The sequence below is a fragment of the Megalobrama amblycephala genome, linkage group LG8 (assembly GCF_018812025.1).
Source record: "Megalobrama amblycephala isolate DHTTF-2021 linkage group LG8, ASM1881202v1, whole genome shotgun sequence".
Lineage (NCBI taxonomy): Eukaryota > Metazoa > Chordata > Actinopteri > Cypriniformes > Xenocyprididae > Megalobrama > Megalobrama amblycephala.
The window spans coordinates 10,053,178-10,072,301 of record NC_063051.1 but is presented as its reverse complement, the minus strand read 5'-3'; the positions used below and the strand labels follow the sequence as shown (position 1 = coordinate 10,072,301).

General features: G+C 35.4%; 1 protein-coding gene across 2 annotated transcripts in view; it reads left to right on the top strand.

The window, feature by feature from the left end:
- Window positions 1-19,124, top strand: part of cacna2d2a (calcium channel, voltage-dependent, alpha 2/delta subunit 2a) — a 383,618-nt gene that overhangs the window by 309,213 nt on the left and 55,281 nt on the right. For both annotated transcript variants that reach the window (XM_048199167.1, XM_048199168.1), the window contains exons 7-8: window positions 8,774-8,905; window positions 8,995-9,052. In XM_048199167.1, coding sequence (XP_048055124.1) covers window positions 8,774-8,905; window positions 8,995-9,052 — 190 coding nt within the window. The remainder of the gene's footprint in view (window positions 1-8,773; window positions 8,906-8,994; window positions 9,053-19,124) is intronic.

Below are 19,124 nucleotides of genomic sequence, written 5' to 3'. Positions count from 1 at the left end.
TATATTTATAACTAAACGAAATATTAAACAACCCTGCCTCTTTTCGTTTACATTTCAAAAATATTAAATGTAATACTATTTGTGCATACTCTGATTATCTTCACTGTAATGAAATTAAATAAGCTATAACATAAAACACAACTCTGTCTCTTTTTGTTAAATGTCAGTTTTAATGATCAATAATAGCCATTATAAAAGGTATAAGAATGTACAATAAGAAATAAAGCAAACAATTCAGTCAAGCGTACAAAATCAGCGTTTTAGTAGGATACAAATGTTAACTAGCCATATATAAAGTTATGAAACGTCACGTTGCCCTCAGCCAAAATGGAGCCAGCGGCAAATGTCAGATAGATTAGCCGAGGTAAGGCTGCTCTCGGCTGGGTACATGAGCGCTGAGCGTCCGGTGATCGCCTGGACCTCACAACTCCGACAACGTCAGATTAAATTTTCAGAAAGGAGCTATCTTTATCAATAAACCACAAATTTTCGCTTTAAACCAGCACATTCTCGCCTGAAAAACTACATATCATGACATAATAACAGTATTATGTTTAAATTATGTGGGTTTTCTCCTTTACTACTGACACTTGCTGGTTAGTGCGGGATGCATTCTGGGATACCTGGCTGTCTCAAGTCTGCACAAGTCACCTCTCGATGCATCCTCGATAAACGGGGATTTGAACTGTACTTGGCTAAATGCGAACTTTGAATTGGAACAGTACTTGGACAGCGACTGATGACGTTTCACAAGAACACAAGTACAGACAAGTACACATATTGAGAAACGGCTTAAGTGTCTGATAAATGTCGTATCTTGTAGTATGTGCGCTCAGCACCGCCGCTCCCTACACACAGAGTACGAATATCGTGAATACGCTCTCTGATGCGCGCAAACTATTTTTCCTGTCATGAATTTTGTCATTGAGGATACTATAATATATAAATAAATAATACTAAAATAACACTGCATGTTTATTCCTAAACTTACTCAAGTACTGAAATATATTTCCCTTATTAGTGCGATTAGTTGAGGCCTGATGTGTGGTGAGGCTGTAATGTGAATTGTTACTGTTCTTCCAGATGTGGGTTGTGTGTCTGTAGCGTAGCGTTGCGCTCCATCACCTGAGGTCAGTGTTATGACATATGTTCCACTGTTCTGACAGGTGTCGGCATGGACTGCTGACACTGATAGTGGATGTGTCTCGCTGTCTGTGGCCTTGATGTGGATGAGATGTGGATACTAAGAGGAGCGTCAGTTTGAGGGCGGTGAATATATTTGAGCAACAGATACAGAATGTGAAAGTATGTCTGTACTTTGGTTCCCTGTGTTTTGTTGAACATGTTGGACTGAAATTAACAGTAAGACTGAAACATTAGAGTTTGCCGTGTGGTTGATATCCAGTGTCACTAGCTGAGCAGAAATACAATCATGTTTTGCTTGGTCCCCTCAAAGTTGCCGATTTTCTCCTTAACTCGAGAGGTCCATCTATCATTGTTTTCCACGTTCGTAGAATAGTTTGTGGAGTAAATATATAGGCTATAAACTGTGTGTGTACACAGCTTTTTTAAAAATGACGGGTGCAGGAAGTAGGAGCTAATTACGCTGCCCCAAAAGGAGTTCCTAGAACTAAAATTGTTCCTACACTGTAAAAAATGTCCCTGTAAAAAAACAGTAATCTACTGGCAGCTGTGGTTGCCAGCATGATACTGTAAAAATACAGAGCACTACCGTTTTTGAAATTAACAGCCAAATACCGTTTTTTCAGCTACAGTAGATAACTGTAATTTAACTGTTATCAATGGGAAGCCCCGTTACGACTGACAGGCACGCGATTGGTCCAGCCATCCTCCTGTCAGACTAGCGCGTGCTGGTTTCTCCGTTATGAATTTGTTATACACTGTTTTTGTCAACTAGCCTACACAAAGATATGATTGCATAGGCTAGCATTTTTTGTTCTCTCTTTGTTTGTCTCTCTGCCTCTCTCACTTTCTCTCTCTCTCTCACTTGCACACACACACACACGGATACACGCGCACACACACACACACACACACACCCTCTCTCTCAAGCAAAAATGTAGCACCTCTGTTCAATCTTTCTGATTTTACTAAATCTTTGTAAAAGTGCCTTATAAAATATTAATTCAAATAAAAACTTTAAAATAATTTGAGCTTCAGCCTGGTTTAATAGCATTTATATATATATATATATATATAAATGTCTTTGGTCAAATTAAGCTGTAAAATAAATAGTTTATCCCTTTAAATGTAATGGATTTTGAAAGATATCAACCGAAAAAAGGGCAAAAAACTTTAAAAGCGATTTTCTCAGGTTTTCAATTGGAAAAAGATGACCATAATTCAAATGGGTATATCTTTAAAACCATTCAAGGTATGACTTTGACTAGGATATCATTTTCAAGCTTATTGTCTCATCTTTCCATTGATACCAAAATCTCAATTTTGAAATTTGGGTCACTGTGACTCATTTTGCTGGATCAGGTCACATATAATTTTTCTCAGCTCTAAAATATTTCAGTAGTACTAGTATTGACTAAAACTTGACTCGACAGACAAAGGCTTTTGAATCAGATCTTTTCAGCGAGTCAATCAAACAGGTTCACAAATCAGTCTGAATGAATCATCAATTTGACTGATGATCCATTTTATATTAAGATGTATTTATTTATTTAAAGGTGCCCTAGAACTTCTTTTTAAAAGATGTAATATAAGTCTAAGGTGTCCCCTGAATGTGTCTGTGAAATTTCAGCTCAAAATACCCCATAGATTTTTTTAATTAATTTTTTTAACTGCCTATTTTGGGGCATCATTAACTATGCACCGATATATAGGTTGCGGCCCCTTTAATTCTCGTGCTCCCCCTCCCCCGGAACTCGCGCTTGCCTTGAACAGCATAAACACAGTTTACACAGCTAATATAACCCTCAAAATGGATCTTTACAAGATGTTCGTCATGCATGCTGCTTGCATACATCGGATCATGTAAGTATAGTATTTATTTGGATGTTTACATTTGATTCTGAATGAGTTTGATAGTGCTGTGTGGCTAAAGCTAACATTACACACTGTTGGAGAGATTTATAAAGAATGAAGTTGTGTTTATGCATTATACAGACTGCAAGTGTTTAAAAAATGAAAATAGCGACGACTCTTGTCTCCGTGAATACAGTAGTAAACGATGGTAACTTTAACCACATTTAACAGTACATTAGCAACATGCTAACGAAACATTTAGAAAGACAATTTACAAATATCACAAAAAATATCATGATATCATGAATCATGTCAGTTATTATCGCTCCATCTGCCATTTTTCGTTATTGTCCTTGCTTGCTTACCTAGTCTGATGATTCAGCTGTGCACAGATCCAGACGTTTTGCCCTTGTCTAATGCCTTGATCATGGGCTGGCATATGCAAATATTGGGGGCGTACACCCCGACTGTTACGTAACAGTCGGTGTTATGTTGAGATTCGCCTGTTCTTCGGAGGTCTTTTAAACAAATGAGATTTATATAAGAAGGAGGAAGCAATGGAGTTTGAGACTCACTGTATGTCATTTCCATGTACTGAACTCTTGTTATTCAACTATGCCAATATAAATTCAATATTTAATTCTAGGGCACCTTTAAATCTGTAATTGTTCTGACATGGATTTTTGTAAACACAGATTTGCATATGATAAAAAAATGCCTATATTAACATCCATCATACACTAAGCCGTGCTCATCCAGCACATGGAGTCCTGTAGAGCTGTTTTGCTGAGTAATAAGCATGACGGGATTCAGTATGAAGGATTTGTGGCTCACAGCACACCCCATAAATCGGCCTCATAACCCGGGCTGCTCCTCATGTCTCGCTTTGCTCCATAACGGACCGAGCGGTTAGCACAACCGGTGCTCTTAAAAGTGTCCGAGGGATTGTGCTTGATGGTTTTTAAAAGAATCTAACACACACACACACACTCTTATTTTGAAGGATGAGCCCCACATAGTCCCACTCCACCACCCACAAATTCTCCCTCGGAGGATATTTTTCTTTTTATCAATTGTCCAGCGCACGTCGTGTCCTCGGAAAATAAATCAACCGAGGCCTTTGTTTTGCGTCTGTTTCCTTATCTACCCAGCCCTCGTAATTCTGCTTAGACGACCTGCCACAGCTCTGTGTGTGTGTGTGTGTGTGTGTGTGTCCCAGCTGCTGTCCACTCCGGTGTGGTTGAATCTGCATACCCCCCTGTGTGTGTCCGATAATGGTGCAAACAGTGTGTCGGATGTCTGTCGTTGTATCCTTGACTCAAAGACACACTCATACACACACTTAAACATCAAACACTTAAATGGAAGAGGAAAAACACAACTTTATCTATGGCAGAGCTGTTAAACATTTTATAATTCGACTGTCTGTCTTAAACTGGTGTCATTGGTAACGTTTTGAAACAATACAAAGGATTTCTTTCAAATAAATGTAGTTTTCAACACCGATTGTAATCAGAAATGTTTCTTGAGCAACAAATCAGCATATTAGAATGATTTCTGAAGGATCATGTGACACTGAAGACTGGAGTAATGATGCTTTGATCACAGGAATAAATTACATTTTATAATATATTCAAATAGAAAGTAGTTACTTTAAATTGTAATAATATTTTACAATATTACTGTTTTTTACTGTATTTTTACTGTAAGTCTAATGTGCTATGATTGCATATTGCACAATTTGTCGAACGTACATAAAGTTGACATGCAATGTGTTACTTTCCCTTTCTTTGTAATTATTTGTAAAATTTAGTAGTCATTTCTGTGTGAGAATTAGTGATAGATATAAACATGCTTGTGTAAGGAAGCAGACAGTAAGTGAGTAGGAGATGTGCTCAGTAAGAAGCATGTGAAGGAAAAGAGAAGATGCAGAAATGGACGGAGGAAGACATTTACTGGCAGTGTCAGGTCAGTGTTTGCGCTGTGTGTCATGTAGGTGGGTAGCTGTGGATTGAACTCTGGTGACGGAGAGACCACAAAAGATGGAGAGACATTACTGACACGCTGAGCGTAACAAACAGAGACAGAGGAGGACAACAGAGAGTTGAGCTGAGAAGACAGACACGTGGAGGAACCGCAGCGCAGGTAGAGACAGACAGTTGCGAGAGTGAGACACGTTGCAAAAGTTTCGCTTGCACTCGAGACAAACTGCACGGGACCAAAATGGAGTACGCTTGCAGAGAGCTGTCAGTTAAATAAAGCTAGCGCAACTACTGTACGCCTGCGTCCGAAACCTTCGAGGTGGGAAGGTATAAGACACGACTGAATCCAGTGTGTGCAGAACATCCTGTCAACTGAGATTCCATCATCTGGTTGTATATAGAAGAACTGAAATATAAGCATAGTGGCCATTAAACATTTGCTTGGTTTTCTCTAGAGCTCATTTGAATTAGTTTTAGATCATCAGACATCCCTTACGGAACAAAAATATATGGAAATATACTGCAAAATATAATGCGACACATTACATAATACATTTCCATATATGGGAAACTAGTGCTTATATTTTTCAATATACTGCAATATATGCATTGACCATGTACAGTATGGCTATATATTGATACATATAAAATATGTATAAATGAAGACAAAAATAGCATTATATTCATCAAGTTTTATCCTTTATTGTGTATATATATTGCACACACATGTTCCCATATAAATGTGAATGTATTGTACACACATATATATCCACACATTCATGGAATGAGTAACAATCAGTGGTTACAACAGACTTCTAGTTCCCAGCATGCTTTGCTTCTGACTGTTAAAGGAAAGTAAATGTTAAAATTAAGTGCTTTTTCATGTGTTTTGCTCAATATTGATATAGGAGGAGATCTGTTAGTGTTTAAAGTTGTATTATTTTGGAATTTAGAAGGTTTTCTGGTATGTGTGAGTTTTTGGGGTTACCACTGTGCTGAAGAGTAGAGTCTGTGGTTAGGTTTATGATTGGCTGAACACCATTAAGACCGTAATAACTATTTAAAAAGTAACGGCTGTGCACGCTGTAGCACAGTGATAGTCTCTTTGGTAGAAATGTTAGTACATGCAGGTGTGCTATTGTTAACTAACTTGAAAATATAAAACATTAAAATGTAAATTATTATAAAATATAATAAATGTGTTACATAATATATTTTAACATATATGTGTTTGTATTGCATGAGTAAATCTATTTGCAATATATTATGCATGCAGTACCATATCTGATCACATATAAATCTATATATTATGAAGTATGTTACTGAATATAAAATTACATACATTATGATATATTAGTAAATATATGATCACATATTTTTCATAAGCAATTCCTTATGTATTATTCAATATATTGCAATATATGCATAGACCATATATGTATATATAATGATACATATAAAAAAAATATTGCAATCAAAACCAAAAAAGGCACTATATTTTTACATATATTACCAAAACATTTTCCCATATAAATCGAAATACTTTATGGTGGATATTTATAAATATAATATTGCATATATTTTGGGATATATAAACACATATATTATATATTCATGTTCAATATATTGTAATATATTGAAAGCGGCAATCATTTGTATATTTTGCGATATATTGCAATATATTACATGAATATATAATATAGTGTATAATATATGTATCATCAATATATTATTCAATGTATTCAAATATATAATATATTGGAAAATAAAAAGGGAAAATAATATATTACAATATATCACCATATATTTTAAGAAATATATTGGTAAATATATTTTCCTTTCGTAAGGGATGAAGTTATGGACTGGATGCTGGGCTGAAACCATCTGTATTTTCAGCTGTTTTATGTTACAGAATTTATAAAAAACATTTTCTAACCTTTTGATGGATTTCTGGTGAACACCTCTGAAATAAAAAAGGCAGTTTTTGTGGCTTTTAGCTTTTTTTGCTAAATATTTCTGTTTCAAATACAGTAAATGTTGTTCTTTTGAACTTTCTATTCATCAAAGAATCCTGAAAAAAAAATGTATCGCAGTTTCCAGAAATATATGAAGCAGCTCGACTGTTTTCAACATTGATAATAATCAGAAATGTTTCTTGAGCAGCAAATCAGCATATTAGAATGATTTCTGAAGGATCATGTGACACTGAAGACTGGAGTAATGATGCTGAAAATTCAGCTTTAAAATCTTTTTTCTCTTTTGGGACTAAAACGGACCAAAAATGATCTCTTTTGACATTATATAGGGTTCAATAATATGCCCTCTAAATGTATAAATCCCAACTAGCAATAGCATCAAGTCAAGTTTTGTCATTTTGTCTTGGGTTGTGCTAAATATGTAAGCGATTTGAATAAACTTCTTGATATTACACTGCATTTTTGGTTCTTTAAAGCACCAGTACTTGGTTTGCTTCAGAACCAGAGAATAAAAAGATCTTCTAGAACATCTCTGATTGTAAAATCTTTCCTGGATGCCCTTTGAGTGTGTGTGTGGATCAGTAGCAAGCTGTTTCTCCCTTATCATACAGTGATAACCTTGTCCAAGGTCAGGCGTGATGTCTGAACGTCTCCTCGGACACCGCAGGGATAGATGGTGTCCGACCGTTTGCAACAGTCAGAAGTGTTTCTCTGAATATTTCCATATAATTACAGAGTTCTGGCACATGTGTCTCTGTTATCAGAAATATCGGCCTCTCATTTTTTTGGTTTGATGTTGTTTGTGGATATGATATGTGGTATTTGCTTTTCAACAGTTTAGTCAGCATGTTCTTCAACAGAGCACCTCTATGGATTGTCTTATTTCACATTTACCAGTGTTAAACGATTAGTTCACTTCAGAATTCAAATTTCCTGATCATTTACTCACCCCACATGTCATCCAAGATGTTCATGTCTTTCTTTCTTCAGTTGGAAAGAAATTCCAGGATTTTTCTCCATATAGTGGACTTCACTGGGGTCCAAACTGCAGTTTCAGTGCAGCTTCAAAGAGCTCTACATGATCCCAGACGAGGAATTAGGGTCTTATCGAGAGAAACAATCAGTAATTTTCTAAAAAAAATACAAAATTATATACTTTTTAACCAGAAATCATCTTGTATTAGCTCTATGATGTGACACGCATTACATAATCACGTTGGAAAGGTCACGTGTGACGTAGGCGGAAGTACCACAGCAGGGTGAAAAACTCCATCTCTTTTTTCTCCTCTAAGTTCAAAATTGTCCGACATTTTTTACCTTTTTTCTTTTTTTTTCTTTTGTGTAAAGGCCGTTTGACTTAGGCTTTGCACATTTGCTTTGTAAACACTGGATCGGTACTTCTGCCTATGTCACGCATGACCTTTCCAACGTGATTACGTAATGCATAATATAATTTATTCCTGTGATTGAAGCTGAATTTTCAGCAAATGGTTGTGCTGATTCATATTTTTGTAAAAACAGTGACATTTTTTTCAGGATTCTTTGATGAATAGTTCAAAAGAAACAGCATTTATTTGAAACATTATAAATGTCTTTACTATCACTTTTGATCAATTTATGCATCCTTGTTGGGGGAAAAAGGACTATTTTCAATTTAAAAAAACCCTTCTTGACTCCAGTCTTTTGAACCGTAGTATATATAATGACTAAAAATATATAAAGCAAACATAAAACAAAATATGAATGCTTGAAGCTTGTCTAATTTCAATGGTATAATGTTTCTTAAGTATGTGATTTTAAGTATGTGATCTTCTGCAGCTCCCACTATCCTGAACGAGCTGAACTGGACTCAGTCTCTGGAGAGGGTCTTCATTGAAAACAGTCGTGAGGATCCTTCGCTGCGCTGGCAGGTGTTTGGCAGTGCCACTGGTGTCACTAGATACTACCCAGGTACAGTTCTTCTGTAGGAAACCCTGCTATAAACCGAAGTACATCCATTTGTCCAGTCAAACTCTGAGTGTGTCCTGTTTTCTCTCTAGCCACTAAGTGGAGAGCACCCAACAAGATTGACCTGTATGATGTGAGGAGACGCCCGTGGTGAGTACCGTCGCCTTCACACTCAGCTGGCGGAGGAAAGACTCCATTTAGTCTGGCTTTGATCTTGTTGTTTTCGCCGGCTCCCCGGTGGCCTTCTCTGTGAAGAGCAAGCAAGCGTTTGAAGTTCAAATTAAGTCGGACTGCTGCAGTTTACAGTGCCACCTTGACCGCGGGGTCAGTACGGGTCAGTCCCCGTGTGCTTGCTCCAGATCTATAGGGAAGACTTTATATTATGATTTCCTCCATTGTTGCGTTTAAGAATTGCATTGCATTCTCAATGTTAACACAAGGGGTGCTATATAGCAAGCATTAGCATATGCTATCTTCTATGGTCAGTTTTCTCTTTCAGGTCAACTACTGTTTTGGTAGATAAACAGTTTTTTGGTATGTTTATACAAAACCAGTATCAAAATGAGGATTAAAAATCTGTGAAGAGCAGATCAATAAAATGTTTGCAACATTCATTTCTTTTTTGCTTTTTAGCTGAATTTTTTTATTGATTTAGCTGAAATGATTTTATTTATTTTATTTTTATTTAGTATAATTTATTGTATTTATTTCGTTGATTTTATTTAGCAAAAATATTTTTATTTTATTTATGCATTTTTATTTTTATATTTTATTAGCTGTAATTTTAATTTATTTTATTCAGCATAAGTTATTTATTTAACTTAAATTATTTATTTATTTTATTGTTTCATTTAGTTGTTGTATCTATTTCATTATTTTTATTAGTTTTTTATGCATTTAGCTGAAGTTTTTTAAGCATTTATGTATTTATTAAGCTGACTTTAAAATGATTATTTATTTTTGTTTATTAAGCTGATGTCATTTTATTTAATTCATTTTATTCAGCATAAGTTATTTATTTACTTCTGTATTTATTTAGCTGAAGTTATTTTATTTATTTTATTTTTATTTAGTATAATTTATTGTATTTATTTCATTAATTATATTTAGCAGAAATATTTTTATTTTTTTTATGCATTTTTATTTTATATTTTATTTAGCTGTAATTTTAATTTATTTTATTCAGCATAAATTATTTCATTTCATTTTGTTGGAGTTATTGTATTAATTTCATTATTTTTATTAGTTTTTTATGCATTTATTTAGCTGAAGTTTTTAATGCATTTATGTATTTATTAAGCTGACTTTAAAATTATTATTTATTTTTGTTTATTAAGCTGATGTCATTTTATTTAATTCCTTTTATTCAGCATAAGTTATTTATTTACTTCTGTATTTATTTAGCTGAAGTTATTTTATTTAGCATAAGGTATTTATTTATTTATTTACTTGTGCGTTTTTCTAAGTTATTTTATCCAATTTTATTCAGAAGTTATTTATTTTAGTTGACAATAATTTATTTATAAATGTATTAATTCATTCATTCATTCCTTGATTTACCTTGATTCTTACTTTCAAGTAATAACACTACCTAATTCCAATATACATTCCCAAGTTTTGTGTTCTTGTTGGCTGTGGCTGCATTGCTACAGGGACTAGCACTTAAATGCTAACGTAAACATTATTCAAGGACTCTCTGATGTCCATATGCAATTTAATGATATGGTAGTATGTCACAAAACGGGTGAAATTTTGCAGCACGCTCAAAAGTATCAGCTTTCTTATCAACAGCAAAGTACGTATTTTTAGTGTGTAGGATCAGTAAGCGAACATAGCAACAGTGCATTAGCCTGGACCAAAGAACTTAGTAGGTAGTGCATGTAGCAGACGCTTTCATCCAAAGAGACTTGCAGTGCACTTGTTATAGGAACAATCCCCTCAGGATTAGCCTGGGGTTAGGTGTCCTGATCGAGGGCGTAAAAGAGCAACTTTAGCCGCTACGCCACATCACCCCTACAGCAAGACAATCACCCACAGAAATACATCTCTGTCTACTTAATGAAGAAAGAAAAAGCTGTTTAGAGGAAAAAGCAAGGTGTTTAAATCGAAAACAACTTGTTATCAGGTGCTTGCGTGTTAGCCGGGCGCATGGCTGGATGAGCGTGCCGCCGTGTTTCCCAGAGTTTAGCGAGGCGCTAATGAGCCTCTTCTTTGACAGAGTAATTAAGTTCACACTCGGGGAGAGTGTCTCCATTGCAAAAAAAAAATAAAAAAAAATACAATCCCCAATATACCTGTAAGAAGCTTTTAACCTAAAGACGAACAACACGCGCAGGCAGCTAGTTAGCTTGTTTGGCTGACAAAGCTCTAATGTTGCTGATGAGCCGGAGCGAGCTGTACATTGTTTTTGTTGTAATGCAACATGCTCTGCAGACTTAATGAGTTGCTTTTAATGCTTTTGCGAGTGTGTAGGCTAGTGGTGCTGTACAAAAACATAACATCTCTATAAGCGCAGGGATGATGAATTGGTGTGGAGTGCGCTATCAGCAGGCGCTCTGCTCCACATGCTGCTTCTTTTTTTATTCGTGCACGTCTACAGTATGTGTGTTTGTGCGGTGGGAGCTAGGGTTGGGATGTATGACCAAACTCGTCAACAGATCCGACCTATGCAATTGTGTTGGACCCCCTTATTGAGTAATGTCATATAGTGATTACGGTATATATCACAGTATAAACATCAGAAATGTTCATATATTAGGTGACCATGTGGTAATATCTGTTAATGGACATTTACAGTTTACATTTACAAATGAAAGCATTTTATATAATTCAGTTTTTTTCTAATTTTATTTCAAACTTGAACACAAACCAAAAGATCAGGTTATTGTGGAAGCTTGTTTCCACCACTAAATAAAAAAAGGTAATTGCGAATTTTTAGACTGACTTTATACTTTCTACTTTTTTTTTCTCAGAATTGTGAGTTTATATCTCACAATTCTACCTTTATAACTCACAATTTTGATTTTATCACTCGCAAATATGACTTTTTAACTCACAGTTGTGACTTTATATCACGCAGTTCTGACTTTATAACTTGAAATTGTGCCTTTATATCACGCACTTCTGAGAAAAAGGTCAAAATTGCGAGATAAAAAGTCGCAATTACCTATTTTATTATTATTTTTTTTATTTAGTATCGAAAACAAGCTTAGGTTATGCATAAAAAATTAATAATAAATAAATAAGTCTAGAGTCAGTGCAAAAAATAACTAATCCTTAGCACAGTAAAACTAACCAGCTGTCAATTCTGATGGGATGAGACTCATTTTGAAGCTGTAAAATAGTAATATATAGAATTAATAATATTGTATTAGTAATATGTAATATATAGTATATATATGTTATTAAAAATATTAAATATTATTTTAAAGTTGTGATATAAACATTAGTGTCTTTTTAGTGTATTTTAGTATATATTTTAATATTGTTAAAAATTATGTTTATTATTTATATTTATATTATTTAAATATATATATATATATATATATATATATATATATATATTTGTGCAACCATCAGCCAATCAGTCTTGTCATGATGTAATTTCCTGTGGCTCCAGGGTGATTAGTCACATGGCATTTAGTGCTCAGGTGATTCACTCAAAATAATGCTGAATAACTTCCAGCAGGTATTACAGAGTTTGACTTGGATTTGTTCCACCATTGTACGTTTGCACATCTAAGCATGTGTCACACTATCCGTCCGCCCGCCGTCTGCCCACTGCTCTTTAACCCCCTGCACACACTGCCAGAGCTGTTTTTGAGACTGTTGCTTGGCAACCTGCATCCCGCTCTGCTGATTGGCAGAGCTGTGGCAGCAGGGGGAGTCAGGATGTGTCAGGTCAAGTTTGCAAGATTATGGGCCAACATGCTGTCATTGTGTATTACACTCTTTGCATGGCTTGACCACTCAAATAACAGCCTGCTGCTTAGCTCAGCTAATGTCTCAAAGACTCCAGCGCAGGAGTTTGGAAGCAACTCGGAGGAAACTTTTAATATACCATGCTATTATAAAACAGATAGTTCTGGATCTGAATGCTCTTGCGGCCAAGCTTAACACAACAGCTGCATCCGAAAGCATAGGCAGCTGACTTGTTGCCCCGCTGCCCTATCAGGCAGTGACTTTGCAGGCAGCATTTGTGCACAAATATACCTCACAAAACTGTTTTCAGAAAGACTTCTGAGGCATATTCATATGGAGATCACTGACTTTTCTAAAAACAATATGAGATTATTTTCTTTTTTAAGGAAAAAAAATCAAGACACTTAAAGGGATGGTTCACCCAAAAATGAAAATTATCCCATAATTTACTCAGCCTCAAGCCATCCTAGGTGTATATGACTTTGTTCTTTCAGCCAAACACAAATGGTGTTGTATTAAAAAATATCCTGGCTCTTCCCAGCTTTATAATGGGAGTGAACTGAATCTTAGATTTTGAAGTCCAAAAAAGCACATCCATCCATCATAAAAGTAATCCATATGAATCCAGAGGGTTAATAAAGGCCTTCTGAAGTGAAGCGATGAGATTTTGTAAGAAAAATATCCATATTTATAACTTATTAATCTGTAATCACTAGCTTCCGGTAACGGCCGTCCGCAAGTTCATGAGAGAGTCGAGTTCCAGCGGAAGAGTGACCTCTGACCCGAGGATGTATGTCGAATGCTGAAGCGCAGAGGATAGAACAAAAGAAAACACCAGTCATGAATTAGAAGTCTTAAACGTAAAAAAATAAATGTCAGAGGATTGCGATACAAGAGAAGAGGAGCTACATCATACGTCAGGTTAGAGGTCACCCTTCCGGATATTTTTGGATATTTTTCTTACAAAAACCCATCGCTTCACTTCAGAAGGCCTTTATTAACCCTCTGGAGTCGTATGGATTACTTTTATGATGGATGGATGTGCTTTTTTGGACTTCAAAATCTAAGATTCAGTTCACTCCCATTATAAAGCTGGGAAGAGCCAGGATATTTTTTAATACAACACCATTTGTGTTTGGCTGAAAGAACAAAGACATATACACCTAGAATGGCTTGAGGCTGAGTAAATTATGGGATCATTTTCATTTTTGGGTGAACTATGCCTTTAACACACAACCTGACCACCAACCTCAGCTTTCAGATGCCATTTTTATTTATCTACGCTGCCTTCAAAAATCAATCAGATCTCAGTAGACAGGATGTGGCATGATCATTGAATTTGGACGTGCCTTGTTGCCTTCCTGCCTTAGTATCCTGCCTGCGGAGGCAGCATTTATCAGCTTTCGGATGCAGCCAATATAGTACTAGCTATGATCTGAAACACTTCTGTGCAGCATCTATAGAGAGCAACGATTAACCTTGGCTTACATGTCAAAGACTTTTTCTTGAACCAGAAGGATGACAGTTATAAATTTAATTGTTTATTAGAACAATTGATTTGTTGTATTATAGCATTATACTTTGTTGGACAGTATATAGCATATCCTTTTATAGTGTATAAGGCAAATTTTTTATGTTTAATACATTTATTTGTTCATAATGATCATTAATTTTCCATGTTATACATAACATTTATAAACATAAAACATCCAAAATGCTGAATGAATGTGGGGAATGTGTATAGCAGCTCAGATCATTTGATCTTTGAAGAATTTAATTAGAAATATTTCTCAGTATTCATATGGAGATTACTGACATTTGATTTTCACAGTTTGAGACATTGTTGAGATCTGTGAGATAATTTTCTTTTTTAAGGAGAAAAATCAGGGCACTTAATCAAAAGTTTCTATTTATTCTCCATAATCTCACTGATGTTCAGGAGAAACTGTGTCTCTCTTTGGTGCGGCTGATCGGCACCCTTACATTCTCTGACTTGAAAATGAATGGCCCAGTCAACACACTTAATTGTCTCCAGTTGCTCTGACATTAATTATTAACATGCATTTATTATAACGTATGTGCACACACGTTAGCAAAGGACGGCGTGGAGAGCGACGGAGGGGGTGGCGATTTAGAGGAGAGAGCGTGAGCGACAGCTAAAGACACGAGGATTGATTGGAAGAGTTTGAAGGAGAAACAGAGAGAGGTGTATGTTTTGTTATCGGAGCGTTACAGAGAAGCCATTACCATGCAGGTTCAGCCCAGCGTAGCAGATATTCAGCACAGCCAAAGCACATATTGATTTCTGAGAAAAGTCAATCTGGCACCTAAGTAAATATTATGGCAGCTGCTCAAACGCCACGAACAGCAGCCGAAACAAGATGGAGTCCTGTCAGTCCCGTTTCTGCTCTCTCTCTCTCTCTCAGAATTAAACACTGATGGTGAAACTGTGAGTCTGTTTCAGTGCAAATGCACTTAAGCTTAATAATTACTGTCGTATTAAACTGATGGGTGATAAATTCAAACACTGAAGGAGGGATCTGATACTGTACCATGGTATCTAAAATGTACTGTGGATGTACAGTGATGGTATCAGATGGTAATACTATGGTGCTTTGAAATATATCATGGTATTAATATTCATGTATCTATGATATTTGCATGGTTCAGCATGGTGCTACCATGGTACTAAAATGTTACATGTCCAAAATACCATGGTACATAAATGTCAGTCCCATCATAGATTTTAATGTACCACAGTATTACCAATTGATTATAAAAAAGATACTATAGTACTGCCATAATCCTTTCTTGTAAGTGTCATGATGATAGCCATGGTATTCTTGGACGTACCATAGACCGTGAATTTCATTACCATGGTAAATTTTCATGGTATTACCAGCAAAAAGTACTATTTTTTATGGCAAAATTACCATGGTACATGTCTGAAAAACAAAAAAATCAAATTAATACCATGGTATTTTAGTACTTATATTAAAAAATATATCATTATGCATCAATTTCAGCACCATTTCAAAGTACCCTAGTTTTGCAATCTGATACCATCATTGTACCATGATGCCACCACAGTGCTTTCTGTACTGGTTTTTTTTTTGTAAGGGGAAAATTACCATAGTATTACCACGGCTTTTCGTGGCTTTTTGTATGATGATACAACCATGGTACATCAATTTCATTACCATGGAAGTACCATATTATTACTATTTAGGACATGTCCCATGTAAATGCCATGTTACACCATTTTCAGTACCATGGTATTTTTCCACAGTAGTACTATCTGTACTATATAAAGTACTACCAGAGTACTGCCACAGTATTTTTTACATGGTATTGCAGGGTACTTGAATACTGTAAAATTACCACGGTACATGTCCATATTTAGCACTTTTTTGTTAGTGTGCCACTTGTTAGTAAGATAAAGCATTAAGAAGACACAGAATTCAAATGAAAATCTGTAAAATATGTCATTTTAAGAGGTTTGGATTCTGTTTTGAATTCACAAGATTTCCCCGCTAGTTTTATCTTTATAATAGCTTAAAAGGACCAACTGACTGGTCATCCATCCTTACAGATCTTCTGATCTCTGCATCAAATTATTGAATAATCAACCAAATAAAAAGCGGAGTAAACACACGACAACATCTCTTTTCCACAGCTCACCTGCTTCACAGGCCTCAGTGTTTTAATCTTAATTCAATCTATTGAAGAACACATCCAGAGGAGAGCCGAGAGAGCAGCGGCCCATAAAATAATAATCCTGTCAGCGCACACACACACACACACACACAAATCCTTTAACACACACGCATGTGCGCAAGACACATGCCTGTACACACACATTTAAAGGGAAGTGAAGTCAATGCACTTCAATAAACCCCATCAGGAGCTGCGTCGCACCTGCAGTTTGTGACAGTGGGAAATCGGCAGCTGCACGTGTGCAAGTCAAACGTATAATTTCAGCCCAGATAAGTGCCTATAATTGACTAATTTTTAATGTGAGACCGTGAGAGACAGGAATATGAGAGTGAGACAGGGAGAGACAGACAGACAAGGTCAGAGAGCATAAATGTTCTCTAGAGAGAGAGAGAGAGAGAAAGCGCTCCCTCCCTTCAGAGGTAATGCATTGATTTTTACCCACGCTGCACCGTGATAAAAGTACCTCATGAATTCCAATGTCTTTCTCCTATTGAGGGAATGCAACACAATCAAAGCGGCACGAGGCACATTACAATGTCAATCCTTGCTTTTACTTTTCGAGCACCTTCCCGGGAAATGTGTTTTCCGTCATCGCTTGGAAATGGGACATTTTTGTGATGAGGTTTTTCAGCCCCTCCAGCCTTTGTGAAAAGAGGCCGCACTTTGATATAGACGGCGAGATTGTCTCTCTACAGACGGGTCGCTGTGTTAACGTGTTTACTGTGGATGATGATGCTGAAGTGTACAGTATTATAGTGATCATTTGAGATGCTGAGGAAACCTGCTGAATGCATTTTATTTTCCTGCAACTTTATTGTTGAGTCACGTGTCATATGCTTACGGTGACGTCTTTTCCATTCTCCAGAATAATCCTGACAAAGAATTAACACCTGACAAATCCAAGTAAAATTTTGGCTTTGGCCTATAACTTTTTGAGGAATTGTTTTTTGAATTGGGTTACGGTTGGAATAGCATGCTGCATGTGCTATTTCTACAGTATACTGTTCAGTTCATGCACTCTAAAAAAAAATGCTGGGTTAAAAACAACCCAAGTTGGGTTGAAAATGGACAAACCCAGAGATTAGGCTGTTTTAACAACTTTTGATGTTGATGACTTGCTATTTTAAAAAAAAATATGTATTTTATATAAAAATAATAAAATAAAATATTACATTTAATGTCTTAAAATATTTATAATTCTCACATAATATTTTATTAAAAATAGTAGAGTATATAGGGAATAATATGATATATATATATGATAATATACATAATATACATATACATATAATTAACATTAATTTTTTGATGTATAAAGTAATAAAATATTCTATATAATGTTTCTCACAAACTCACATACTATTTTATTAAAAATAATAAAAAGTATACAGTATATACTGCACAGTATGCTAGTATTCTGTTCTAAACATTGGCATGAATTGCAATGAAAGAATGAGATTGCATTTTTTCTTTTGTTTTAAACTCCAAGTGATGTATAGGATAGTTCACCTAAAAATGAAAATTCTGTCATTTACTCACCCTTGAGTTATTCCAAACATGTATGAATTTCTTTCCTCAGCTGAACACAAAAAATGATATTTTGAAGAATGTCAGTAACCAAACAGTTGATGGGCCCCATTGACTTCCTTAGTATTTTTTGTTCAGCTAAATAAAGGAATTTATACAGGTTTGGAACAACTCAAGGGTGAGTAAATGATGACAGAATTTTCATTTTTGGGTGAACTATCCCTTTAAGCCACCACGACAAATGTCTGAGGAACAAAATCACCGTGTGGCTGGTGGCGTTTCACAGAAAGACTGGTTAATGTATGGTGTCAGCTGGAAAGAAGGGAAACGCAGCTAAATAATGTACGAGAAACAACAAAATGTATTTATATATTCCTGTAGCTGATCTGCTAGAGCGTGGCGGTAGGAATGCCAGCGTTGTGGATTAAATTCCCAAAGAATGCACCTATTGATGCAAAGTGAGGAAAATAAAATATAAAAACTCCTCGAATTAAACTCCTGTTTATTTTTAATTCATATATGCGCTTATAATACTTCAAAGTAAAATGAAAGTTTATATTTTATTTTAAAAGGGCACTTTTATATTTACTTTTTTAAATCTCACCTTTTCTGCATTTCACATCTGCTCTAGATTGTGTACTAGTTTATACTTTAAACTTGGCTTTGTGTACTACGAATATTGTTGGCTCTTAAGACAAATTGTTTGTGATGTTCCTCATTTGAATGTCACTTTGAATAAAAGCATCTGCTAAACGTATAAATGTAAACAGCCATTGACAGGTGTTGCAAAAGTTCATTTTAGACCCAGTTTACATTTATACTACCACGCTTGACTGTTTATTTTATCTTTTTAAAACCCTAAAAATCTAAAGGCACTTGCTTAAAAGTTTTTTAAACAAATATAAATTGAAATTTATTTTCTATGAATGTACATTTTATTGGTAACACTTTACAAAAAGGTTTCGTTTGTTATTAGTCATCTGTTAACTAACATGAACATGAACTAACATTATATGCTGTAATAATATATTGCTCGTTGTTAGTTCATGTTAACTAA